Below are 27,659 nucleotides of genomic sequence, written 5' to 3'. Positions count from 1 at the left end.
TTTTTTTTTAAATATGAGCTGTTTGTTTATACCTGTATGCAAATCTGATCTCTTGTCCCTTTCCACAGCGCTGATGCCCAGACAGAGACGCAAACCTGAGATGGAGAAAAGAAAACAAGAAGTCCACTAAAGACTCTGAATGGAGAGCTGTTGAAGTAATGTGACTGAAGAATATAAAAAAGGCAGAAGCCTTTTTTGTTTTTTTTGTTTTTTTTGTCCTGCCTGGCACACCCTTGTGCACAGTCCACTTTCAATAACAGATGGTAGAGAGGTACAGCATGAGTGAAGGGCCAAGCTGAGATGCAGAGGGGTGTGTGCAACATTTGATTTTTACTCTCAAATTTTGGTGAAACAGAATGAATGTAAAGGAACTGTTGATTCAGAAAAGACTATGCGCTTTTTTTTTTCTTTTGTCTACCATTTCATTTTAAACTTTTTTTTTTTTTCTTTTTAAATGTTGAGTGTTTTGATCATGTGATTCTATGCAACTACATTTGTTGCTTTTTACAGCTTATATTCATGGTTTCAGAAAGCTGATATTATTATTATTATTATTTTTTTTTAATATCTTTCTTTTTATTATTTGTTCCAGTCAATTATCAGGTGTTTGTATGTTTGATGCTACAGCTTTTAACAATGAGCTACTTTTGAATGTTGGATTTGATGGAACACATGTGATGAGTGTAAAATAGGTAATTAATAATTTGATCAAATATTTTTATACACTTAACACTAAGCGTTTCACCTACAGTAGATAAAGCATTATTTGAGCTTGAAGGAGGTATCTAGTATTACAAATTTCAGCCTTTATCTGATTTCGATCAACTGTATTACCACTCTTATAAAATAAATCTTATACCAGGTCAGAAGATGGCAAGGGAAATGTATTCATTTGTAAAAGGGGATCAAGGAATGTATCGGGGGAATGGTAGCAAGTGTATAAAGCAACTTTTTTTTTTTTTTTTAAATATATAGATATATCCAGTACATAAAAGGAAAAGTCCACTTTTCAAACATATTAGTCTCAGCTAGCCTGTGAGATTATTTGTCTGCCAGCCATTTTTGTGTTATCTTTAGGTGTCTGTTGATTAAATGGTTTCCCCTGAAACAGCATATTTGGGTTTTCTTCGTTTCAATAAATTTTTCTCCCAGAGAGCCAAATGTTGTCACTTTTAAACTGGTCTTAAACAATAGTTCTACAAGTTTTCTGAAGAGCTTTTTTTGAGGGTATTTCAATTTTATTGGAAAATGTATTTCTTTAGTCAAATATATGGAAAAAAATGCCAAAGATAAGTTTGGAAGAAACTAGTGTTGGGTTTTTTGTTCTGTTTTTGCACCAACAAGTTGATTCCCAAAGATCTATTAAATGAAAGCTTGTATTGGGTCAAGGTGAGGACAAGAAGTAGGAGACCTACAGCAGATGAGCTGTGTGTGTGTGTGTGTGTGAGAGAGTGTGAAAGCCATGTGCTTAAGAAGTTGGAATCCAGCAAAGACCTGATACAGGAGCTGCAGTTGATCCATCTACCGTCGATGTTCACTTCAACCTCATCAGAAATGGTGTGATAGGAGGGGTCTCTGTTACACCTGTTTGAATCTATTAAGCAAGGTAACCTGGGAGAAAAGGCTGAGGTATGCCAAATTCCAGGAGAACTGGATGAAACATCAGTGGCAACAAGTCTTCTATAGTAATTTATCCAAATCATCACTGTATGTATGGAGGAAGTCAGAAAAGGCACAACAGTCAATGTCTACATCAGCTGTAAAACATGGAGTCTAAGTCAGTAGTGTGACTTACTGACATCATTACAGTATCAGATTTTGATCCACCATGCAATACCATCCAGCAGAGGCTTAATTTTTCATGTCAATGATCCCAAACACATTGCAGTAAAAGCATACATAGATTTAAAAAATAAATATTAGTCATGGACTGGCTTCCCCAGAGCATACACCTTAATGCTATTCAAGCAGTGCTGGATCATTTCAACAAAGAACAGGAAAAAAAGCCAGTCAGTATTCAAAGAGCTTTGAATGTCCTTAGAAACCTGAAGCAGATTTCCTGTGAAATAAAATTAAAAAAAGGACAACGGGTTGTTCAAGTACTTCAAATTCCAGAACACTAGGAGGCGCTCACAATAAAGAAAGTCCACTTAAGAACCGGAGATGTGGATACACTACCGGGTCATCATCCCATCCTGCTAATAAAAGATGAAAACGCACTCAGGCCATGAACTCGATAGGAGTTAATGTTTTTTGTTGACTTCGGACGTATTTGTGCAAACAAGCGGTTTTGTTTTTAATTTTAAGCGTTTTTTCATAAACATGGCTCCAACGATTCAGACACAATCTCAACGAGAAGACGGCCATAGGTACGTTCAACAGTGCCTTTACAAGTTCGCTTACCTGAGTGGTTTCTGCACGTTTTGTGTCAGTTTACGACACGGAATTAAGTGTAATGCAGAAACAAGTGGTCAGCGGGTCCCAGGGTGCTTTTGTGATGTGTGTAGCATTAGTCGGAAGTGTTAGCAAACAAACAATCAAGCTTAACGTTCGGCTAATTTACGAGAAGCTTACAGAAATCAGCGTAGGGATTTCCATAAGCTTAGTGTCAGTAGTTTGTGCCGGTCAACAATTTATTATTATTATTTTTTAGCAGCACTAATGTAAAGTTCAGGCAAATCAAACGCTGACTTTATGTTGGCTACAAGAATGCTAACAACAATGTGGCGGAAAAAAGGCGCCTGAAAGATTAGTTATTAAGTACTAAAAAATAGTGGTTTTAAGTTTGCCATATGTGTAGGGTAGCTTTTGTTCCTTTTAAACATGATAACGCACAAATACCCCTTCCAGTGTTGCCATTGCCAATATTTGTTTTGAATTTTTGGTCGTTCGTTTGTAATCTTGCAAAATACAATAAAACAAATAAAATGAGAGTTGGCTTGTAATTGGTTTAAGCTGTACATTTCAGACCACAGTGAAAAGTATGTATAGACAACATAAGGAATGCCCTATTTTTGCCCAAAAGGAGAGGTTCTCTGTTTTCCAAGTTGAAGACATTTGGATTCTTAATATAAAATTAAATTGTGTAGTAAAGGGATTGTGCATTGTGCACTCTTTACTACTAACCAATGGCTGTTTTTTGTTTTTTTTTGTTTGTTTGTTTTTCCAGCAGGCCATCCTCTCACAGAACCGTCCCAGAGAGGTCAGTAGATTAAAAACATATTTGTATGTACTTAGTTTCTGTCAGGTACAGAAACTGCTTCTGTATGTGAAGATTGCTGGCTTACCATTGGTGTATTCTTTACTTTGGTGCACTTGACAGGTCTGGAGTTGTCTGCAGAGTGAAATACTGCAACACCTTGCCTGACATACCCTTTGATCCTAAATTCATCACTTATCCATTTGATCAGCACAGGTATTCATTTTTCACTCCACTGAATGGAGTGAATACAAGTATTCACTTCCCATCAAGTAAACATGTTTAAACACACACCCATTATATAACCTGTGGTTTTCTTTATTGGCAGGTTTGTACAGTATAAAGCCACTTCTCTTGAGAAGCAGCACAAGCATGAACTCCTGACTGAACCAGACCTTGGGGTCACCATTGATCTTATCAACCCAGACACGTACCGCATAGACCCCAACAGTAAGTCTCCATCAAGGTTGATCCTGTTCTTAATTTACATTGTGAATTATTTAAATGTCTGCACAGACTAAGTTAATCTTTCACATTTTCAGTTCTGTTGGATCCCGCTGATGAAAAACTGTTGGAGGAGGACATCCAGGCTCCATCCAGTTCAAAGAGGTATGACTACTAAATAGGCTGCTTTGTGTTATGCATTCAGCAATATTTTTATTTTGAGCAATTTTCCCCTTCCCTATAAGGTCGCAGCAGCATGCCAAAGTTGTCCCATGGATGAGGAAAACGGAATACATTTCCACAGAGTTTAACCGATACGGTGTTTCCAATGAGAAAGTGGAAGTCAAGTAAGTTGGATCGGTGAACTCCACCTTTACATTTCACACATCAGAATACTTTATTGATCCCTGGGGGAAATTATTTTTTTTTGTTACAGTGCTCCATTATAAACCAACATAAACCAACATTAACAAGACCCACACATGTACAGATGCATGTTCTAGGTGTTCATGTAATCGAGACGTTTTTGTTTTTGCGTTTAGGATTGGAGTGTCTGTCAAACAGCAGTTTACAGAAGAAGAGATCTACAAGGACCGAGACAGTCAGATTTCTGCGATTGAGAAGACGTTTGAGGATGCACAGAAATCTGTGAGTGAGCATATTAATATGCTGCTTGATTACGGCTAAAATAATAATCACGATTATTTTTACTGAAATTGAGATCTCAATTATTTGACGATATTTATTTAACAATGTACTGAATATTGGCTTTAAAGATTGTCAAAAAATAATATAAAATAGTGTGCAAATACTGATAACAGTGCAAATTTTGCAATACAAAAAATAACTGAAAAGTGTTGATTATCACTGAGCAGTGGTCTTTGGCGAGGAAAAACATTACCACGTTTGTTATCTCCTTATATCTCTGGGAGCTGGTGGGATATTTAGTCGCGTTGTACAGGGTATTGTGAATGCAGGTCTGTGAGGATGAAGCAGGTGTTGTCGAGAGTTTTTCTCTGTGCTCCTTCATTGTTTGATCGTATGTCACTTTGTGAGCGGTCTTCAAATGATTGAATAAATTTGTAGTGTTGCTCTGTGGTGCAGCTACGACACCGTCGCAAAGCTGACACACTACGCGAACCCATAATGTTTCCACACCACTGAAGTCGTTTTACCTCTCTTTTCAACCAACGGCATTCTTTCTTCAGCAGCCATTATCCTCTCCTCTCCAAATAACTTCTGCTCACCTTTTCGAGCTTTCCGAGCGTCCCTCGGGTCCTCTTGTTGTGACGGGTGTTCGAAACCCAGAGAGGTGCGCTTGATTTGCCACGCGAGAGTAAAGCACGAGGGAGGTGCTAATAATCGGCTCAGTCATTTTTAATGATCATTGAAAGCCCAGATCGTAATTTAGATTAAAATTCGATTAATTGAGCAGCCCTAGCTCAAATCCTTCTCTCCTTACACCAACAAAATGATATAATATGTAAAAGAAATGAGTTCAATTTAAACCTTGTATTGGATGTGCGACTCTTGTTCTGGCAATTTAAAAAAAAAAAAAAAAAAAAATTGTTCTGTTTTGTCAATTGAGTTCTTTTATTTTGATACGTGTTTGTGTTGGTAAGCTACAAACTAGCTAAAATGGAGTTGTTCTTGATCTCCAGATTACACAGCATTACAGCAAACCCAGAGTTACTCCTGTGGAGGTACTACCTGTGTTCCCTGACTTTAAGGTGAGCTAAGTCCTTAACTGAATTTATTTGTATTAACCCATGGAACCTTAATGATTGAAACATGCATGCAACAACAACAAAAGAAATCCACTTTTGTTGCGCTGGTAGTTAAAAATAATAAATACATTTTCTCTTTGCCCCAGATGTGGATCAATCCATGTGCTCAAGTCATATTTGACTCCGATCCTGCACCTAAAGACATGTCTGGACCAGCAGCTGTGGAAATGATGTCTCAGGCCATGATCAGGTATGATCAGATGTGTTTTCTCTGTTCTCCTCTTCAACCGCTTTTATTTTTGTTTTTTTTTGTTGTTGTTTTGTTTTTTTTGTTTTTGTTAAATGTCACTTGTTGTTTGTGAAATATAGAGGTATGATGGATGAGGAAGGAAATCAGTTTGTGGCCTACTTCCTGCCCAATGAGGAAACGCTCCGAAAGCGCAAGAGAGACTTTGAAGAGGGGATTGATTACATGCCTGAGGATCTGTAAGTAAAATAATGCATCACAAACATGTATCTGTGGAATTTACTGCATTAAATTAACATAAATTGGGTGTTATTTATTTTACTTTATTTTATTTTTTTTGAGTGTGTTTGGTGAAAGTGTACTGTACACAAGTATAATGGAATTTTGTATGGTATGTTTCAGCTATGATTACAAGATAGCAAGGGAATACAACTGGAACGTTAAGAACAAAGCCAGCAAAGGCTATGAAGAGAACTACTTCTTTATCTTCAGAGATGGAGACGGTGTTTACTACAATGAGCTGGAGACAAGGTGACACCTTAGAAATGATTTGTATATGTTGACACTTGGATGGAAAATATTTTTAACTACTTCAACATTGTACATGTTGGTTTGTTGCACAAGTTTTGGTATTGGTGGTATTGATGTTGTTGCACAAACAGTCATGACAAATAACTGGCTGGCCAAGACCTTTTACAACTGTTATTCTGGCCTGTAGGGTGCGCTTGAGCAAGAGAAGAGCCAAGGCTGGAGCACAGTCTACAACAAACGCTGTGCTGGTGTGTAAGCACAGAGACATGAATGAGAAGGAGCTTGAAGCTCAGGTGAGTGCATTTCATTGTTTTTCAGAGCTTTCAATCAAGAGTTTAGCTTTCCATCCTATAGTTTGCTGATGAAGCTAGAAACGTATGTTGTTGTTACTGAAATTTTTTTTTTGTTTTTTGTTTTTTGTTTTTCTTGGAAGAAGATTGGGATTGATACAATGTCTTTAAAGACAAAACTATTTAGAAGTTTAGAACTGTATGATTGATCTAATAGAAGTAGTTCTGCTGCAACACATTTGATAAACAAAGTAGTTGCTATACAAAAGAAGTGCCGGTATGGGAGGTGTCTTTTATTGCTTTAAGCAAAAAAACCAAAAACTAACTGGGTCAATGATGGTTTGCATTATTATATATATTTAGCCCCCTGCTTCCAGCGTTTTCCATGTCACTCGACAGACTACACTAGATTACAAATTCTTTCTAGGAATGGCCGTATACTTTGATTTTTGTCATTCCTCTGTTACTGTGTATTTATAACTGACTGCCTTCACTGTGATTTTTCAGGAGGCACGTAAAGCTCAGTTGGAGAACCATGAGCCAGAAGATGAGGAAGAAGATATGGACAAAGAGACGCAAGATTCTGGTAAGTTGTTGACATATAATTTTTACTGACTTTTCTACCCTCTACCCAGAATTGTCTGGGGAAAGACTCTGATGATTTTATTTTATTTTTTTTGTCGGATTAAGCAACATAAACTTTGTTTTAGAAATACGTGACAGTCTGGGTGGTGAGCTACCAGAGCATTTTCTGTAATTTTACACATTTATGATGTAGGAAAACTGTCATGTGCTGTTGAAATTGCACTTCTTTAGCTTATATCTAGGTAACTGGAACGATTCTTATATAGTGCTTTTTTTTTAATTTTTTTTTTTAACCTGAGCACTTATTGCGCTTTATTATCTAATTAATATTTTGGGGATTAAATGTGTAGTGAAATGTCTTTAAAGTGCAGTCTCATTTGTCCGTATGTGCCCTCGATGTAAAATGAGTTTGAGCGATTGTCAGTAACTATGCTAAATCAACGCACTGCTATTTTCTCCAGGTGATGAGAAGAAGGGCAGTGGCAGCGAGGCAGAAAACTCTGGCAGTGAATCTGAGAGAGACGATGAAGAACAGGAACAAAGGGGAGAAGATGAGGACGAGGATGAAGACAGAGGGAAGAGGAGGCGGAAGGCAAGCGGCAGTGGTAGCGAGAGCGGCGAGGAGAGGACCAGAGAAATGCGAGATGAGGAAGAGATCTTTGGCAGTGATGACGACAGCGACGACAATGAGCCAAAGAATTCAGCCAGGAGCAGCGGGGAGGAGGGCAGCGACAGTGAGGATGAAGGAGGGAACAGAAGAGGCAGCCGGAGTCGCAGCGCCTCTCCTGCAGGCAGCGACCGCAGCAGCGACCATTCAGAGACTCGGGCTCAGAGTGGGAGTGGAAGTGACAGAGGCTCAGATTCCAGTGACGCCAGCGACAGTGAATAAGACCAGTGAGCCGGTGACCTGTCTTATCTATATATTGAGCTCCAAACATTGGCGCTCTTACACTGTCATTGAGTATAATATTGGCCTGATGTGGGGTTGAAATTTCTTGCTGATTACAAATTGTTTATGAAATGCTGGTAACCTTTCACCTGGATACAACTCTGTTTAATCCAGTTTTTATTTGTAGATTTAACTCTAGTTGCTATTTGTACGCCATTCCTCTATATTGTTTGCCAGATGGTCATTACAGGATCATGTTTTAAAAAAAAAAAAAAAAAAGAAGAAAAGTTTTCCACTCTTGAAATGCCTTTGGAGTGGGAATAGTGTAAAGCATGTGGGCTCTCAAAGCAGGTAATAAATTGTAGACGACATTTTGTAAAAAAAACCTCTGACCAGAGTTTGTTCTTTTTCTGCGTCTTTTTCTGATTTGGGAACCTCTTGAGTATTTTCATGAATTTAACCTGTGCTGTAATTAGTACAGCTGATCTTATAGTATTGTATTTGTTCATCTGGGGAAAAAAAAACCCTAAAATGACTGATTTAAATGCAGAACTGACAAAGCTGTTTGGGTTAAAATGTTTATTAACAATTCCATACACACCAGATGGACATTAAACTGACAGCCTCGTAAAGGAACCTTTGGAGATGCAGAAGATGTACATTCAGCGAAAAAATGACAGGTGGCTCTTCAGCCATTCTTCTGTCAAGTCATCGGGGTTTCTTGTTTCAAACACCTTAGAGAGTAAAGCAAAGAAATTATAAAATGAGCAATGGCTCATACACAGGAGAATTAACATGTAAGAAAAGACATGTTTATAAGAAAACATTACATTAAAATATGAATAACCTGCTAAATAAATTGGCAGTAAACATAAAAGTATGTCAACTACATAACTAAAAACAACTGAGTAGATTTCAGAGAAAAGTAAATCGGAGACTTTCAATTAAAATCTACAAATTTACAGATTTTCAATTTCTCTGAATAAAAAGTAGAAATATTATACATTGTTACATTAAATACTAGTGTATTTACTCAACATACCACTGTATATTATAAACTCATAATTTTGTGATAATTACCTTTGTGAGCTCTGCAGTTTGGACCAGTCGATTCTTGCTTCCTGCATACATCATCTGCTGCTCTGGCTTGCACCCTATTAAAATGAAAGTGACATTTTTTGGGGGGTAATTTTAATACTCGCCCAAACATATCTTTAGAATTCTAATTCAACCTTCATCACCATAAAAACATTTAAAAGTGTATTTTAGATTAGTTTACTTTGCCATTGTTGCTACAATGCTTTAAGAATCTAGATTACTGTAACTTCTTACCCACAGGACTGGAGAATATGAAACACAGCGGGTAAGACACTCTGCCATCATCATGGACATATTTGTAGCTGTAGACAATGAATGTACGTTTCTGTCAAGGAACTTTTCTGTGTATATAACCATATCAGTAGAATCTGCACAGGAGCAAGCAGAAAGGAGTCTGAAGAGGTGTAGGTATGAATTGGAGAGAAGAGGAATGAAAGTCAGTAAAAGCAAGACAGAATACATATGTGTGAATAAGAAGGAGACATGTAAAGGTGATGCTGGAAAAGTAGTGGCAGCAAAGGTGGATGAGTTTAAATACCTGGGGTCAACCAATCCAGTGCACAAGAGAGGTGAAGAAGAGTGCAGCCAGGGTAGAGTGGGTGGGAAAAAGTATCGGGGATGATTTATAAGGGTTTACAAGATGGCAATGAGACCTCTTATGATGTACGGTTTGGAGACCGTGACACTGGCAAAAAGACAGGTGGCAAAGCTGAATATGTTAATATTCTTTAATTTGATTGACAGGATTAGAGATGAAGACATCAGAGGGACAGCTCAGGTTGAGACAAAATTATAGCGGCAACCCTGAGACTGGACGTGTGCAGAAGGGATATGGAGCAATCAGGCAGGAGGAAAAGAGGACCGCAGAGGAGATTCATGGCTGTTGTGAAAAAGGACATGCAGAGGGTTGGTGTGACAGAAGAGGATAATAGGATAGAATGAGATGGAGGCAGATGATCAACTCCGGTGACCCAGAAGGGGAGCAGCCAACAGAAGATCACTTGATTTTGCAAAAAGACTATTTTTTTTTTTAATTAATAATTTTGCTTTTCATGATATGATGTAAGGATATCTGGGCTGCCGCTCTGGAAGTTCATTTCTTAAGTCATCCATTGAGATGTCCTAGAAGACAAGACAGAGTGCGAGAGACTTTTTAAATCAAAACAAACAGAGTAAATAAAGAGAGAAAGAAAAAATTGACTTACGTCATATTCCTCCTCAAGAATAACGAGCTGTTTCGCCATGTCTATTTTCACTAAGAAATTTCAAAGAGAAATCTTTTGTGCTTTGATTTTATTTTATATTACTTGGTCTGCAGATATTCATATGCGATGAAAATGTTTGATAATGGTTTTACAAATGTGAAGTACGTGTGTAAGGAACGGATAAACGTTACTTACTTAGTATGGCAGCATTGCTGGTCTCTTTTCGAAATCGAAACTTTTTCAGTTTATCTTTCAGACTTTCATCCACTTCACACACAACTAAAGAGCTTGACTGTAAAAACAGGCCATGAAAACATTAGTTAAATTGTGTCACTCTATTAAATGTTCAATATCTCCAGATAATACTGTGATAAATAGTTAAGTGGGCTGGTCTACAGACCAAAAATAGAAACAAAAAAACGGGGTGAAGGACATCTACTAGATCTGTAAAGGGCTCTATCCACCTTGCATGGGTATATTAAACATCCATGACACTCTTTGACATTTTGAGGGCAGGAAATGTGTTGCAGCAATATGCAAGATTGTAGTTTCCTGTTTTATAGAGCAAGGGGGATGGTCGCAATGGTTAAGTAGAACAAATATCTTTATGCGCACAGACAAATACGTAGTATTACGGTTCATCGAATGCAGTGAACTTCAATTGAAAAGCTAAGTCTTTCAAGAAATTGCATCAGTTTCACCTACCATTCTCAAAGGATCCTTCTCTGCTTTTAAGTCCTGAGGGTAACACCGCCTTGCTTAAACTGTTTGCGATAGACTGACAGTTACTTTCAAACTGTTAAAGATGGCAGGGGAGGGCAGACACAATGCTAGATCGCCTCTCAGTCATGCTTCCTCCTTTCAGCAGGAAAACATGACAGCAGTGGTGAAGCGGAGCAACGTATCTCAGTCTTTTATTGCATAGGGGATAAATTATGGAAAACATTTACACACTAAACTCACACATTTTACCGTAGCAGAAGAAGCTGGAGTTGAAATTGAATAATTTTAGGCCATTTAAACCTGAAGATGATCAGGTTAATCATTTTGTGTTGTCTTTTACTGTCACTTAGTATCTGCGACTTTCACTTCCCTTTATAATGTGAACGTGAATATCAAAGTGAAACTTGCAGATGTAGAAGACGTCTTCATATCCTTAAACAATAGCAAAACAGAATGTTGTTTAGGAGTTGAAGTATTTTATTTATACAATTTAAGTCATAATAATAAAAAATAAGAAAGCTATTATGTTTAAGCAGCCAAAAGTGTGGGAAGAATAATTTATTTTAAAAAATTCTTACTGTTTTACATTCTGGTTACATTATGGAAGGGCAACCTATAAATCACAAGTGACAGCACATTGTAATATTAGAGTTGATACTGGATTTTTTTGGTCAATATTGGAATTTGTAAGGCACTGGTCACTTACACATGCTCTGTGTTGCCTTATAGGGCCTTTTCCCACCACGCCTGAAACTAAAAGGCTTAAGTCAGATCTCACACTCTGCACAACTGCCGTGCATTCAAGAATCTGCAGCCTGAAAGAAATCAGTTTCCTTTCTTTATGAATAAATTACATTACACTTACACAGCAACCTACCCCGGTGCCCAGGAATATTGTCAAATTAGAAGTGTAAATTAATTGTGTATCTGAAAGGAAAAAAATTTATTGCCATGCTGCTCTCTACTGGTGGAAATTGTAGGTATGTTGCACCTCTGGCCAAACACACTTTGCTGTTTCCTAGACCATTTTGTTTTAAATAAAAATAATTAGGTGCAGTGACCCTTTTTATCTGTACTGATAAGTACCAATTGTGTTCTTCATGATTCAAAATTGGCATTAATAAAATAATGGAAAGGAAGTAATGAATAATAAATGCCAATGAAATTGTAACAGCAAAGGAACGTTAACAATAAGCAAGACAACTGATAGAGAATACCCAGACAGTAAAAGCTACCATATGCAGTTTAATTTAGTAGATAAAATCTTTTAGTCTTGTGTTTTAAAAAGTGAATTTTTAAAAAAGATGCTACAGAGTCTGCAAGTGGCAAAAGCCACCTTTAGATGTAGTCACTACTTTGAAAGGGCAGAAGGGTCACATCCTAGGATGTAAGTGTATGAACTGAGCAATATGGTCAACGTTTCCGCTATTTAACTAGGGCCAGCATTAATTTAACAGTGGTTAGTAACATTTGAAATCAATTCTAAAATATACAGGAAGCCCATGGAGAGATGCCATGATTATGGTGATGTGATAAAGTCTACTAAAACCATTGAAAAGGCTTTCTGCTATGTTCTAAACTAGCTGAAGGTGGAAGAGTGACTTTTCATTTATATCAAAGAGAATAAATTGCAGTATTAGGATGCACGTGTGGAGGACTCCTTTCACGTCTGAGTATGAGGATACTGGTTTTATTCTGGGGGTGCTTTTTTATTTCAAGGAAGAAAGACTGGAGAACTGAGCAACCCAAACCTGAATAAACTGGAACTCCTGTATCTCTTTATATTTGTAAAAAAAAAAAAAAAAAAAAGAGCCAAGAGAACTCTTATCGCTATTCATGCCGTTTGTGGGACTGAACAATAACAATTTTATTCTGATCTATAAAGTAAAAGAAAATGCAGCGTCTTCTAATATTCAGCATCAATATCACAGCAATAGCTAGGTCTCTGGGCCACTGTGTCTATGGTGACCAACAAACTTCTTTCTAAAAGATAAGAATGCAACAATCAACTGCAGAATCCTTGATAAGACCCTTAGTTTTACTTTATACACCCTTTCCTTCCAAATGCAGTCCAAATGTATTCATAAAGCACATTTAAAAACAACAAAGTTGACAAACATGCTGTACATGAAACAAAGGGTTACACAAAAAAATAAGAGATACCATATGCACCATATACATGCACACACTGAAAGGATTGCCAAAAAAGAAAAGATCGCACACACTTTCATTAATATGAAGATGATAGGTCATTATATTTATTCATGTAGGCCGAAGACCCAATTAGTTAAACTACAGGCATGTCTTAAAAACATAAAGACCTGGATGTCCCATAATCATCTTCTCCTAAATACCAACTATATTCTAACAGAGCAATTATAACAGAGCACTTCACTTTTTTCAGACTGTAGGCTTTCTTGTGGTTCCTAGGGTATTTAAAAGTAGAATGTGGCACAGAGCCTTTAGTTAGAAAGCCCCTCTATTGCAGGATCAGCTACCAGCTTGGATTTAGGAGACATACACCCTCTCTAGTTTTAAGATTAAACTCAGAACTTTCCTTTGTGATAAAGCTCATAAATTAGTTGGGGCGGGTACAATTGAACTTGAACCATGCCGTTTACTGCTGCAGGACTTCCTGTGATACACTGTGGTGTGTTGAGCACTTCTTCTTCACCCACCACTTTTCCCTCATTACGTGTTTATATATTACTGCAGCATGTCATTAAAATGTTGTCTTCTCTCTACCTTAGTCTATGTTCTGTCCTATCTCCTTATGCTCTGGTTTGCTTTTCTCTTCTCTTTCTTCTTTTCTCTTTCCCCTCACCTCCCAACCACTTGTGGCAGATAGCTGTTCCTCCCTGAGCCTGATTCGGTTAGTTTCTACCAGTTAAAAGGGAGTGTTTCTTTCCCTCCCATGCAAAATGCTTGCTCATAGGGGTTTGTATGATTGTTGGGTTTTTCCCCAGAATAGTGAAGGGGGTTTTCTACCTTGTAATATAAGGTGTTCTAAGGCCTATATTATTCTAATTTGGTACTATATAAATAAAGCTTAATTGAACTGAAAACATTTTTTAAGATGATCTAAAGGATCATCATCTAAAGATCTGTCGAACCTCGTGAAACTCTGACATGTCTTAAAGACCTCAAAGTCTTCTCTGTGGACTGCTAAAAAGATAGTCACTGGTTAAACTGAGGAGGAAAAATAAAAGCTAAAAGCTTGTGGAAAAAACTTTAAATAAAAAAAAACAACTTATAAATATGTAAGAACAGAAGGATGAAAGTTTGCTTTCTTTAAAAAAGGTTCAATGACAGCACATAAAAAAATAGAATGGAAAATGATTCTGATAAAGAGATGAAAGAAAGTTTTACATTGTTGTGAGGCATCAGTGAAATGACACTGGACAGATGTGATAATGGTCTATATCTACTGTATTTTATATTCAGGTTAAGTTGCTGTTTCTTGTCTATTGCACATTTTTAACTGTATAGCACCTGCCATTTATATCTTACACAGTACTGTCCATACACTCAGGATGGTGGGTCAATTCAAGCATGATCATATGTTATCTTTGAATATTACATTTATAGTTTAGTTTAATTTTGCCAGAATATTGCCTACTTTTTGGCATTTTTGTATTTTGTATTTCGACTGTTCTCTATGTCGAAGCACAATGTGTGGTCTTTTTTGCACTATGTATATGTGCACACTGTGGAACCTGAGCTTCACAATTTTGTCTCTTTGCATACAGGTGATATAACAATAAAATTCACATTGGCTTTATCTGTATAAGTACAGTGAGAGAAGATGACAGAATAGTATACACTACTCAGCCACGACATTAGAAACAAGTGAAAGAATACCATTAGTCATTTTGTTAATAATGCAGTGTTCTGCTGGGAATCATTTGGTATTGACATTTATGTTGATGAGAAAACTGATTTCAGCAACCACACACATAAGTGCAATACAGGAGCTTAGAAAGGCTCATCGAACAAGCACGTTAGGTTAATTTAATGGTTCTTAAACTCTGGTGGTGGCCCCACTGGTGGGACATAGAGCCACAGCAAGTGGGATTTGGACGACCAGAAGCTAAATATAGAATAAAACTACGTTGAATTAATAAAAACACAAGTTTTTTCTTCTGTCTTTAATAACTGGTACAAATGTGGGGAGTGGGCTGTGTGGGCGAGTGTGGTGTGAGGTTGTCTGTCTCTGTGATCAACTAGAGACCTGTTCAGGACGTTATGGGATAAGCAACATTTCCCTCGCAGAGAAAACGTAAGAAAATGTATATATCTATCAGATAGATAATCCACCTCAGCCAGGGTCTTCTTCATATTTATAAGATTGTGGGCGGACATTAATATTGCGTGCGTCGTGTAGACGTATGACGTTGTCTTACGTCAACTTAAAATCGAAGTAGAATTCTCCAGGCGTACACTCCTTATTTCTGTATTGTAACTAACATTTTTGTACATAAATTCTTTAACATAGTGTGCTTAAAGCCACAGAGGCTCACCACTGTACAGGAACCTCCTTAAGGAGTACTACGCATGGGACCGAAAGCTACGCTTCTCAGCTAAGCTAACGTTGCTGCATCTTTTAGCAAAACTTGCTAGCTAAGAAGCTAACGCTACCGTCGAGCTAGCAATGCATTACTACTAGCCTAGCCCGCTAACCAGTGACAACTGACAAAGGTAAACAACAAATCTTTTGAGTCTCTTCAGTTTAAATCGTCACTTGAGTAACTTAATCTTGCTATCTGGCTAAAACCTCTGGCCGATCAGAATAGCGTTTTAACATTCTCGTTTTTACCGCTAAGACTGAAGTATGAGGCGGAGAAAAGGGGCAGCAACAGCGTCAACGAAAAACAATACAAATCTCGATCCCTCATCACAGACTAGGCCAACCGAGCTAACTCAGCTAACCTCTATTTAATGCTTAGCTGCCGGGTGTAATATTCGTCTGTTTTAGTCTAAGAAACCCTCGCAGCAAGGTGAGAACCGGAGCTTTCAGCCGAGCACCCAGCTTTGTTCATAAAATCAACATTATAGCTCATACTGTTACAGGTGATAGCGTTTGCAGTGCTGGGAGTTAGCAGTTTTGACATGTAACCGAAGTTACCCTTGCTCGTTAGTGATTACATGTCTGCGATTCATTTTCTCTGTAAGAGAAAGCAGTATTAGTTTCTGTAAAAAAGAGGTATTATTCACTTATGTTCTTTGAATAGCGGACTTTTTTTGCTCTACGTTTTACTGACCCAGTCTCTTATTGATAACTGTGTTGACACACCTTTTGTGAATGGCTCGCCTGTATAATGATGCTGTGACTTAAGAAGCATAGACCTGGGAGAGGTCTTTTAATGCCTATGATATAGCAGTAGTCCGTTTTATTTGCACTTTGTGCCATAATCTCTGATTAATGATCATGATATAAGATTAGACCCTCATTGTCAGTTATTTTTTCCTCTCCCTGAGGTTGATGATCCATTGGCATGATCTAACAGAGTCATTACTGTTACCTTGTTTGCAAGGTTGAGGCAATAGATTACTCAACTGCCTTATTTTAACATAAGCTACTTCTGGCTGCTCCCTTGCAGTGATGTTACATTTAAGAAGTTTTTCCTTGTATGCGATTTTAGAATTAATGTGACCGTTCACCGAATGTCTAGTTTAAGTATGCAATGTGGTTTGCTTTCTGTGTTTGTTTTGTAATAGGGTGCAGATGATCCAGAACACGCCGGAATGAAAAAAAATATTTTCCTGTTTGTGTGATTAGCCACTACAGTTGACACTCACTTTCAGCCTAAAGACATCCTGTGAAAAATCCACGCCACATCCCTCGCTGAAGTTTCTCCTGCATCTGAACCATGTGAGGGTCTCTCGGTCCAGTCTGAGGGGAATCCCAAGACTGTTGAAAATACAACCCCGCTGTGCGGGGCTGGACTCAACCCATCTGTGTCTGAGCGAGCAGCCTTTCCTGTAGCCCGCTCCCTGTTGGCACATTCTTTTTCTCCTTACCAAGGAGACGCGCCATGATGTTCCGAGACCAGGTAGGTATCCTCACAGATTGGTTCAAAGGCTGGAATGAGTGTGAACAGACAGTGGCGCTGCTGTCCCTCCTGAAAAGGGCATCCCGCACCCAGGCTCGCTTTCTACACATCTGCCTTGAACACTGGCTGGCAGACTGCACTGACATCCACATCCTTGAAGCTGAGGCCAACAATGCAGGTAGCTGAGAGCTTAAGTGTTCTTTATTATTAATTACTTTATCATTACAGCCATATTAATTGTTTTTCTAAAATGAAAGACAGCATATATTAAATAATAAAATGTTAATCACATGTAAAAATCTATTTGTCGTTAGCAATTGTCAGCCAATGGCACCAGGAACCAAAAGAGAAAGTGGTCTCCTTGCTGTTGTCCCATCTGCCTCTGCTGCAACCACGTAATAGTGAGGCCAAATGTGAGTACATGAAGCTGCTGCAGAAGGTTTTGAGTCACACTATTGAGAGTAGCCTGTTTGTGGAAGAAAGCAGGCAGCTGCTATCTTATGCCCTCATCCACCCTGCCACCACACTGGATGACCGCACATCTCTCGCCATGTGGCTGAACCACCTGGAGGAGCACCTTTCCAGTGGGTATACACCACGTGCTCCATCCAGCCCCTACCACCCACGCCAAGGCTCAGATGAGTGGCCCAGTTCTGCAGAGTCTCTGGACCCCGGCCTTGTTTGGCACGACAAGTCTCCTTCATCCAGCACACCTTCAGCAGGCCAGAACGGACACATGTCATTCCCAGGCGGGATGTCCTCACCTATTAACAGCAATAATACAGGTAATATTTGTCATTCAACTCTCATTTTTCATCTTTTGGGAAAACACAAGTGGTTTAGTAAAAGCATGAGTTATCAGTCATAAGCATATCGACTGTTTTACAAACAGTTTTTTTTTTTTTTGTTGCTCATATCTGAAATGTTTCCCTTTCCAGGTCTTTGTGGGCAGATGCAGCCCAGCCCTCAGAAGAAGTCCATGTCCATTATTTCTTCCAGTCCCCAGGCTTGTGGGTCTGAGTGGGTTAGCCAGGATGACGCAGTGGGCCGGCAGAACTTTATTCCGACAGATCACGCACCCCTTTCGCCCCAGAGCAGCGTAGCTTCTTCAGGCAGTGAGCAGACAGAAGAACAAGGCTCTGTTCGCAACACCTTCCAGGAGGATGGTAGTGGCATGAAAGGTCAGAGTTCTTTACCTAACCAGTCCAAGAGCACTCCAAGCTCTGGTAAAAGCCATGCACAGCCAACAGCTGGGGTGTTTTTAAGCCAAAATATAATGTGACTTTTTTTGTAACTTTTTCCCCCCCTTTTTGTTCTAGATGTTCCTGCATGGTTGAAGAGTCTCCGCCTTCATAAATATGCATCACTTTTCTCCCAGATGACCTATGAGGAGATGATGATTCTCACAGAGCAGCACCTGGAGTCACAGGTTTTTAAGCCTCCTTTTTGCATACGCTGGCGCCAGGCTTTGATTATTCTACACTCCTTATCAATTGTGAACATTATTGTCCTCAAACCTGATGATACATCAGCTCTCAATGAGGCATGAAATTAAACAACGCACCCTACAGTTATATCGACCCAGTCGCACATACAAATGGTGCGATTTTGCCTCTGCCCCTTGGCTTTAATGAAACAGATGGTGATTAGGTCTGTTATTTAGTAACTGTATAAATTGCCCAGTGTTCCCTCAAGAAATGACTTTCCTGCTTCTTATGCCATCTTGCTATTTTCTCTCTCTCCTTTTTAGAACGTCACTAAAGGAGCACGACATAAGATTGCCTTGAGTATCCAAAAACTGCGAGAGAGGCAGAGTGTGCTCAAGTCTTTAGAAAAGGTAATTCAAATCGGATAATATTTTTCTCAAGCTAAAAAAAAAAAAAAATAGCAGTGGTGCTTTGTCTTGATGAATTTTCAATTGCACTGATCAAAATTGCACTTGAGTATGTACTTGGTGACAGTCATGTGATTTAGCTCCATTGGGAAATTCCCAGTCTGCTTGTTGGCATAGAAACATGGAGGAGGGCTGGTAGGAATTCAGTGTCTTCCTGTAAGACATTTCAGTGGAGCAAACGTTTGCTTGGCTACAGTCTCAATCTGGATTTCCAACTTGGAAATCAATCTTTCCGCTCACAACAGCACCCGTAAAACTTAAGCTATCATATGACAATGATGTCGTCATCTCTTGTCAGGATATTTTGGAAGGGGGAAACTTACGTAATGCCCTCCAGGAGCTGCAGCAGATCATCATCACACCTATTAAGGCCTACAGTCCACCCACTGCAGCACAGACTGCTTCAGACACCACCACCTCACCTTCAGATTCTACAAAAACAGGAACGGATAAAGAGCCGGCCCCAGAGGGCTTCCAATCCAACAATCCACCTCCCTGTGATGGAGATTCCTCAGGTGCACCCATCTCAGATGGTGACATTGCTGGACAGTTCACTCGTGTTATGGGTAAAGGTAAGAATACAGTAGAGGTTTTACGGAGTAGATGAAGGTTGCTAATTAGATTGGTGGCCAAGTCCTTATTGGAATCTCTCTTACAACTTTCTTATAAAAGCTATGAATTTAGATTTCATACCCAGGTCAGGATATTGTATAAAACAAAAATACTTAGAATAATCCATTTTCACCAACCCCCATTAACAGAGATCAGCAGGTATCACTCATACTGAAGGGTACTGTGGCTTTTTCCCCCCCTCAGTTTGCACCCAGTTGCTGGTGTCAAGGCCAGATGAAGAAAATATCAGCTGTTACCTTCAGCTAATTGAGAAGTGTCTGATACATGAGGTAAGAAACTGAAGATGAAGCTTTTTCTCTGTTTGCTCATATGTGTGGATGCAGTTGTAAATGGAACTTGTGACAACCTTAAAACACAAATATAATGCCTTTAAAAAGATCTTTTTAAAAAAGCTTGCCTGTTTCTTTCTTGAACTGAAAAATAAATACAGATTCCAAATGCATTTCCAGAAATCCTGCAAATACTTTGTTCATTATTTCACTCCTTTTTGCTGTCTTGTTTTGACAGGCTTTCACAGAAACTCACAAGAAAAGGCTGGTCTCCTGGAAGCAGCAGGTCCTCAAACTGCTCCGCCTGTTCCCTCGGAAAGCTATGCTGGACATGCCTGGGTACCGTCAGAAAGGGTGAGAGTGCTGGCCTTCTTTTACCTTTGATCTTCCTCTTTAGCAGAAGAGCTGTCACATCAGTTTATTGTGATTCTGGATTCGTCTCTGTTATCTGTTAGCTTGATTTTCTTTCCCTTCTTTTTAGTTTCCTCTTTTCCTAATTGAAATTGCTGCTGTCATTTCTTAAGAAATGGCTGTAATAGTTCAACAATCCTTATAATTTCTAAGGCATGTTTCTCTGGTGTTTGTTTTGCTACTCCAGCTGGACCTATGGGTCCAACTCCCTCCCCACAGCAGGTTCTGTAAGTGGAGGTGTAGGGCGTCGCGGCCAAAGGCAGTTCCAGATGACCCCTCGTGGACTTCCAGCTGGACGCATGTGTCTCCCAGCTGGTATTGGGGGAGCTTCTCCACGGCACACTCTCACTAGTCCTGCGCTGACAGGACAGGGTAGACAAGTCAGTATTTTAAATGTTATAATTATATTATGACATCAAGTTGTAACATGCATTACTAATTTTAACTTCTATACAGATTAGATGGCCTACGAAAAAATCTAATATTAAAAGATTTAATGACTTAAAACCAGTTGTTCTCAAACTGTAAACCCCGCTGGTGACAAATGGTGAGCTAAGTGGTGTAGAAATGACCCAGAAAAAAATAGTGGAACAAAGTTCAATTAATATGAACTCTGTGTAGGGTAAATTTGAATAGTTTTGTGAGAAGGTATTGGCCAGTATGAAGCACGTTAAAACAGTCATAATACATCTTTGTTCTGAAAGCAAAAAAACTGCCCCCAAAAAGAGGTTTAATCAGTACAGATTTGACAGTAAAACTGGTTTCATAGTTTTATATAATTTGAGTGTTTTTATTTGAGAACCTAGCTGAAGGTTTAAGAAACTTTGCCAGTTTTCCTGGATAAGTGATGTTTGTGTAAGGAGAACTTGTGTTTTCCAATATATAGAGCCTGTGGTTTGCCAACCCTGGAGGCAGTAACAGCATGCCAAGTCAGAGTCGCAGCTCTGTACAGCGGACCCACTCGCTCCCTGTCCACACTTCCCCACAAACCATGCTCATGTTCCAGCAGCAAGGTATATATATATATATATATGCACTAACCCACAAACTGTCATAGTGCTTGTTTAATGTACCACATTCTGTGCCAACATGAAAAACACAACCTTCTTGACATCTTGGGATTCCTGTTTACACTTTATAACACCTAGTTTTACCTACATGTTCTGAAAGTATTTTTTTAAATGCCTAGCTGGAAATGGCTATTGGAATATTTGAAAGCTCTGGGTCTCAGTCTGAGTTTTGCAAGTAGAACAAGCTACACAACCTCTGTGAAAGAAAAAAGCAAAAAAAAAAAAAAAGCTATGAATTGGTCAGATGCCAGAATGGAGAGTGTCTCTCCCTCTGTGCCAAGGACAAACTAACAAGACGGCTTAGCAGCATGTTGCAGAAAACAATCTGTCGCCTTGTATAGTATACATAACCTTTGGTTGCCTTGTTTTGTGTGCCAGATGCCAGACGTGAGCATTGCAAATTTACCTGTAATGGATCTGTCGTGTTTTAGCAGAGTCAGCTTCGGATATTTCCATAAAGGAGTGTGTGAAAGCCAGAAATGTATAGTTCCACAGACATGAACTCAGTATGGTTATAGTTTCAGTGTCTACACTACACAAGAAACAAAAACCTGAAAAATACAGCATTTCTAATTGACTGAGTCCAAATCTGAATCTGCTTTAAGATTGTGTTGCATTTTTTAAACGTTCGATTGAATAAATGTTGGAAATATTTAATTGCAAACTAAAGCTTGGTCCTGCACAACAGACCATGTTTCCTAATTTACTGCACTTCAGGCAGCTTACTGCTTATGAACAGAAGCGTTCCTGAACTGCTGACCTTGTTATGTTTGTGATTCAATGCTTAAATCTGTATTTTCAATATAGTGGCATCTACAGTGATCTGCCTCTGACTTTCCTCTTATGGCATGTTGTTTTTGTTGCACGCTCTTCCTACACTTCATTTAGTGTAACAACATGCCTGCATCCATACATCATACACCTTATTTTTCATTTCTAGCTTTAGCATAACCAGTCAAAGCAAAATAAGGTGTTAAAACATATATGCAAGTAAAAAGGGTGTGTGACAGCAGCCAGAATTATACAGCATGATGGTAGGACTCTCAGATCTAAACCTTTTTATTATTTTGGAGGTTTTGTTCCGCAGTACAGAGACAAAACAAAACTATTGTAGCATAATATGTTCTTTGAGTATCCCAGAGGATTCCTTATAAAGCTGTCTAGACATCACTGTCAGCCAAACACCTAAATGCCTTTGTGGAAGTTCAACTTTCAAGCTCCGTTTTACTTCTGCTTCTCAGACCAGTATTGTACTATCGATCATGTCTTTATTCTCTTGAAACCGATTGAAATTTACATCAGAACTTACATCAGAATACATCTAAAGCTTTGCAGTCACAGTCTGCTTTTTTAAGTAAGTGAAATGCTAACTGATGTAAGAAAGAATAGAGGATTGCAAAAGCAGACCTATATCTCACTCTTGAGTTAAAACCCCCCCAACTGTTTGTAAGTATAAATTACATTTCATTAAACACTTTTAAAAATACAGTAAAATGATGTTAAACCTTAGACTTTTACACCATTTATACAAATTCTTGTGCCAGTTACCTCCATTTTTTCGTATTGTTCATAGTCAGTTTCAACCGAATTAAACACTATCTGTAGATATGCCTTATATTGTTTGTTTAGAAAACAGAACTACTCCCTTTATTAGTGTTACTCACTTCAATTTTAGATTACAGCACCAAGGTGAGCTGAGCATAAGCAACCTTGTGATGATGATTCTTTTGCACACAGTAGCCATATGTGCACATTGTGTTTCAATAATGTAATCTAAATGTGAGTCAGGCAGATTAATCTGCGTTAATGCAGATTTTATATATAAATGTTTTTTTTGTTTGTTTGTTTTCTAAATTTAGTGTAGTGACAGTATGTCATTTCCTAACATTCCTGTGGACTAATAGTTTTATTCATTTCCTCAGAATGCCAAGTTCCAGGTGCTGACCTGGAGATCAACCCTACGCTGGAATCACTGTGCCTCAGTATGACAGAGCATGCCTTAGGGGGTAAGTGTCAGCAACTTTAAATGGGACACTGGTTGGCAAACGTGTACACAGCTTTCAGTTAGAGCAGAAGAGCAGGGGTGGACAGCCCACGATCCCCTTAACTGTCACTCCTGCAAGCTTTAAAAAACAAAATAAAACAAAAAAATGTAATCCTGTAATCCTTCTTAATCTGCAGCTTTTTTTCTTTTATTGTTTGGTAGGAAGAGCTTAAATAGATCTTTTGATATTGAAGGTTGCTGACCCAAGAACTAGTCAAATGGGAGAAAAAGAGCCCTTTAAACAAAAGACAGTGTAAAAAATGGATATACCCAGAGAAGTTTTTACTATTGTTTTTTCAGCCACAAGCTACCTTACATGCTTCACAGGGTCAAATTTTACTTTATCCGCTAATGCTAGCAGGCTTGATTAGAATGTTGCATCTATAAACTGTATGGGTGCATCTCATTTGAGGTAATTAGTGCCAAGTAAGACTAATAAAAACTAGAATTTCACTCACCAAAACTGAAATAAAAGAAGCCATAACATTTAGTCAGATAATCCACGGAAAAGGCTCCAACAGCATAGACACAGTGAACAGTAGTGGATGAGGCCTAGCAGACTTGATCAGCTCCAGCTGCCTGTGGCAGGACACCTGTCTGTCAGAGTGGCCACACCCCTGACTCAGTTATTCAAGTGGATGAGTTACAAAAAAATTCACCCCATTTAGAGTGGGATCAAAGCCAGATTGTTTTATGGTTATTAATTCTGTTTGACATTTTAACACGGGGGGGGTCTGTGCAGTGCTCTATTTGGAAGAGAAACTCGAGTAGCAATTAGAGGAACTGCACTGCCACTTCTATGTTGGCTTAATTTTTAAGCTCTGGAGGTTGCACCTGTGTTTCAACATCAGTAGCTCTGTATAATTGTCCAGTATTGTGGTTGTAAATAATTTATGAGATGCATGACTTTTGGAAAATTTTATATTTTCATTCCTTTAACTGATGCGGCTAAAGTTATGTTCTGTTTTGGCTTTGTATATCTTAAAACAAGGATGCATAAAGGGCCTGAGGGCCAGAAGCAGCATAAATCTTAATAGAAATCTGCAATCTGGATAGTATGTGTTAAATCAGTGATACTGCAAGACAGAAGCCAATTTAAATTTCATAGGATTTAGTGTTTTTAATTTTCTTAATGTTACTAATATATGTATCTAACAGTAAGTTTAGCAGCAGGACAGTGACATGCCCCTTCAGCGATGCCATGCTTATCACATTGTGATTATAAATGTAATGTACCTTAACGTGTCTCTGTTCTACCCCTCAGATGGAACAGACCGGACTTCAACAATATGAAAAGAAGAAAGGAAAAATACACTTCATTTGAGGCCTATTCAGTTCCTCATCACCCAGCACAAAGATAAACGTATGCTTCAGAAAACCAGGCAAAGCAGTCACTACAAAATGACAAAAAAACTGTGTATATGTTCTCTAATATTTTTGTACGTTATTATATACAACTAAGTTTATTAAAAATGGAATACAGATGATTATTATATTGCAGGACAGAGAAAAAAAAGGTTAACTGTGCAAACTGCTCCGTGTCACCTGCAGGACTGTGGCATGATCTGCAGAGGCTCAGTTTGCCGTTGTGAGAGAAAAACAGTAGATTGGTGCTTTCATAAAGGGGTTCCGCCCTATGAGTTACTCTTCTTTTCCTTCTGCCTTGGAATAAGGCTTTCTATCAAAAACACACTGACAGCAACAGCCTCTGCACCATATAATGTGTAGATTCTGAAGATTTCCAGCCAGAGTTAAGGCACTTTTAATAAATGAATTTTGATATTAGGCACTAAATGGTATTTGGCTCAATTACACACTTACTGAGGTTCCCCTTGTAGTCAGGTGCTGATATACAGACACCAGTATGCTTTCTAGCCACCGTAATCATTCTTTAACCTGTGATAGCTGGGGCTTTTGTTGGTTGAAACTTGGTCAGCTTTCCTTGGTTCTTTTTGTCGTCTCTAACGAGCATGTTTTTGTGTCAAAGGAAGGAGAGAGATGACCAAAAGGCTTGAAGAACAGCTTGTAATTCAACCACAGGTTTATCCTTTCTCTTGGTTGTTTTTCCCCTGAACATGTAGTCAAAATAGAAGTGACTCTCCTCCTCTAAACTTCTACCAAGCCAAAGAGAAGGGTTGTGTGACTGTCAATTTGAGAAAGACATTTATAGTGAAATGGTATACTATTTTTTAAAAAAGAACAGCGGTTTAAAGAATTTATACCAGCTGCAATTTGTCTCTGTTATTTTATGCCCTACTACATAAATGATGATGAATCTCATTTTGTGCCGAGGAATCCCCAGAGGGGTGAGTAAGGGCTGTGAGGTTTGTACTGTGTGAGAGCTGATTTGATATTGAATTGATAAAAGCAAGGAGCGCAGAGTGTTTTCAATTTACAGTCTAATGCCAGGCGAGAAAACTAAATGAAACCCATCTCAACCCTCTGGCCCCCTTATAATTGGCTTTGGAAAATGAAGCTTGATCTCATAATAAATGCTATGGAGCACAGCGCCTCACCCTCGCAGTGCCCTCTTCCTCAAATGGCCAATGTGATGATTTGATGAATCATACTTTTCAAGGTGCTTGACGATGTCCATCTTTTTTCTGTTTGTGTCTCAATGTGTTTCAGTCTCAGAACCCTAACATTATCATGTGGTATCAGTGTTGAATCAAAAACTGTCCTATACAGCCTCTGTCTGTGAATGTGGCAGAGCCGGAGGTGCATGTATGTGTAATATGGTCTTAACTTTTGGATCACTTTTGGTTGCAACATAAGACAGGGATAACCATTCAAATTATTATTTCATCAAAAATAGGAGGTCTGTCTAGTAAAGATGGTTATTTACAGATATCTTTTTTTCAATTGTATTTTTTACTCTCCCTTGATATTGATAACTTATGCTTATTTTCTATAATCGCATGTTTTGCCACACTAATACCGCACTGTTGTAGATAGAGGGCATGGTGGTTGATGGTGCCCAGTGTCACCGGAGAACAGAAATCTTGCAACTAATGTTGTATGTTTATATCGCCTAAATGTCACTGTTTACATCTCTCTGGGATGATGCCAGATTCATGTTCTGTGATGTCATGCATAATCCATTGTCTCACAATCTAACATATTAAAGAACTGAAGCCTTCTCACACCTGAGCAGGCTGGGTAGATCCCAAAAGCAAGTCTTCTACCCCCCAATCCATGGACTCCATATGAGTTGCAGTAGTGGGTTTTTTGTTTGTTTGTTTGTTTGTTTGTTTGTTTGTTTGTTTGTTTGTTTGTTTGTTTGTTTTCAAAGGTATAACTATATGAGGCACTTAACGGCTCTTTTTTTTTTGGTTTGTTTTTTGGTCATGTGGTGGTGAGAAAGAATTGTTTCTCAAACCTTGTGATTAAACTGTTTAGCTGTCATGTTCTCATAAACTGTTTATGTGGTGCCTGAAATTCTCGCTCCAGCATCCTCAGCTTTTGTTTTAATAATGGTCATGAGAAGCATTCTAGTCATAGATTTCTTCAGAGCAGGCTCTTGGGATTATCTGACTTGTTAAAAGCATCACACTCATGCCCGCAAAGGACTTTAGTGAGTTAGCAATGGTGGCTTTAAGACTTCTTTCTTTTGTTTTTAACTCTTCACTATCCTGTATACCAACTATGTTGTTGCAGATGGCTCAGATTATCCTTCTCATGGCCTCTGTTGCTTTGGACAGCCTACTTGTTACTTCAAATAGACACAGAGGTACAGTGCGGCAGATTTCTACAAGAGTGTGTGTGCGTGTGTGTTTATAAAGATGATGCAGCAGGGGGGTGACAATGCTTTTCTGAGCCACATAATCATGATGTGATTATGAGTAAACTGAACACTAATAACTGGCCAAGGAATATGTTTACTCCATGTTTACATTCCAAGATGCGTGATATTAGTTGAGAAGTGCATGTATTAGTTTCAGGCTGGTGTATTTTAACATGCCACGCACCCACTACGGAGGTACAGAGCCTGTGTCGCATGGAGACGTCTACCAAGTGGTCCTGAGACCATGTTCATGTCCCAGCATGGCTTTATTATTGAATTAATGTAGCCCACCAGCTGCATATATCTATCTTGTACCAGTTATATTTAATTCTAAAACTCTCCCCCAACTTTTTCTAATGTTTTATGAACCTTTTTGCATCACATGCTTACACTCTACTTTTTTACTGTCACTCATATGTGAATGGTCTGAAATGCAACATCCGTCGGATCATTGACAGTCCAAATAAAGAGGTTCAGTTCTTTTGCAAATTAACTTGTGGTCTGTGTTTGTGTCTGGTTTTTTTATTTTATTTTTTATATGAGGCTTCGGGAAACTCGTGAGT

General features: G+C 38.6%; 3 protein-coding genes across 4 annotated transcripts; 2 read left to right on the top strand and 1 right to left on the bottom strand.

Annotated features, from left to right (window-relative positions):
- Positions 1-2,149: 2,149 nt before the first annotated feature.
- Positions 2,150-8,297, top strand: paf1 (PAF1 homolog, Paf1/RNA polymerase II complex component). 2 transcript variants are annotated; one of them, XM_005932002.3, is made up of 14 exons: positions 2,150-2,369; positions 3,170-3,202; positions 3,323-3,415; positions 3,528-3,649; positions 3,742-3,808; positions 3,889-3,990; positions 4,186-4,291; positions 5,305-5,373; positions 5,517-5,620; positions 5,740-5,856; positions 6,020-6,148; positions 6,336-6,441; positions 6,946-7,024; positions 7,485-8,297. In XM_005932002.3, the coding sequence occupies exons 1-14, from the start codon at positions 2,323-2,325 to the stop codon at positions 7,910-7,912; spliced, it is 1,602 nt and encodes a 533-aa protein (XP_005932064.1). In that variant the 5' UTR covers positions 2,150-2,322; the 3' UTR covers positions 7,913-8,297. The 2 variants fall into 2 exon arrangements, with proteins under 2 accessions (XP_005932064.1, XP_005932065.1); XM_005932003.3 differs by having other exon boundaries at positions 2,152-2,369; positions 3,173-3,202.
- Positions 8,298-8,476: 179 nt separating this feature from the next.
- On the bottom strand, positions 8,477-11,055 carry gmfg (glia maturation factor, gamma). Its single transcript, XM_005932001.2, has 7 exons — positions 10,921-11,055; positions 10,411-10,507; positions 10,216-10,265; positions 10,083-10,132; positions 9,245-9,327; positions 8,993-9,066; positions 8,477-8,646 (listed from the first exon to the last, which is right to left on the bottom strand). The coding sequence occupies exons 1-7, from the start codon at positions 10,921-10,923 to the stop codon at positions 8,575-8,577; spliced, it is 429 nt and encodes a 142-aa protein (XP_005932063.1). The 5' UTR covers positions 10,924-11,055; the 3' UTR covers positions 8,477-8,574.
- A 4,254-nt stretch (positions 11,056-15,309) lies between these two features.
- LOC102313785 (protein Smaug homolog 2) lies at positions 15,310-27,589 on the top strand. Its single transcript, XM_005931999.2, has 13 exons — positions 15,310-15,636; positions 16,657-17,169; positions 17,306-17,776; positions 17,930-18,172; positions 18,311-18,420; positions 18,742-18,828; positions 19,184-19,457; positions 19,702-19,787; positions 20,026-20,141; positions 20,386-20,578; positions 21,085-21,211; positions 23,191-23,274; positions 24,577-27,589. Exons 2-13 carry the CDS (start codon positions 16,974-16,976, stop codon positions 24,603-24,605), a joined length of 2,016 nt encoding a protein of 671 aa, XP_005932061.1. The 5' UTR covers positions 15,310-15,636; positions 16,657-16,973; the 3' UTR covers positions 24,606-27,589.
- The last annotated feature ends 70 nt before the right edge of the window (positions 27,590-27,659 follow it).

This window comes from Haplochromis burtoni, unplaced genomic scaffold, assembly GCF_018398535.1.
Source record: "Haplochromis burtoni strain Fernald_Lab_line unplaced genomic scaffold, NCSU_Asbu1 Contig_144, whole genome shotgun sequence".
Classification (NCBI taxonomy): domain Eukaryota; kingdom Metazoa; phylum Chordata; class Actinopteri; order Cichliformes; family Cichlidae; genus Haplochromis; species Haplochromis burtoni.
The sequence above is the reverse complement of the archived record's forward strand: the minus strand, read 5'-3'. Positions and strand labels throughout refer to the sequence as shown.

What these genes read in the sequence shown, in the direction of transcription:
- paf1 (XM_005932002.3), top strand. Translation starts at nt 2,323, where the DNA reads ATGGCTCCAACGATTCAGACACAATCTCAACGAGAAGACGGCCATAG. An exon ending in TATCCATTTGATCAGCACAG is followed by an intron (nt 3,416 to 3,527) that starts GTATTCATTTTT and finishes CTTTATTGGCAG; the next exon opens with GTTTGTACAGTATAAAGCCA. An exon ending in GCTCCATCCAGTTCAAAGAG is followed by an intron (nt 3,809 to 3,888) that starts GTATGACTACTA and finishes CTTCCCTATAAG; the next exon opens with GTCGCAGCAGCATGCCAAAG.
- LOC102313785 (XM_005931999.2), top strand. Translation starts at nt 16,974, where the DNA reads ATGATGTTCCGAGACCAGGTAGGTATCCTCACAGATTGGTTCAAAGGC. An exon ending in AGCTGAGGCCAACAATGCAG is followed by an intron (nt 17,170 to 17,305) that starts GTAGCTGAGAGC and finishes ATTTGTCGTTAG; the next exon opens with CAATTGTCAGCCAATGGCAC. An exon ending in TGACAGGACAGGGTAGACAA is followed by an intron (nt 20,579 to 21,084) that starts GTCAGTATTTTA and finishes TCCAATATATAG; the next exon opens with AGCCTGTGGTTTGCCAACCC.
- gmfg (XM_005932001.2), bottom strand. An exon ending in TTCTTGAGGAGGAATATGAC is followed by an intron (nt 10,133 to 10,215) that starts GTAAGTCAATTT and finishes CTTGTCTTCTAG; the next exon opens with GACATCTCAATGGATGACTT. An exon ending in AAACTGCAGAGCTCACAAAG is followed by an intron (nt 8,647 to 8,992) that starts GTAATTATCACA and finishes TTACTCTCTAAG; the next exon opens with GTGTTTGAAACAAGAAACCC.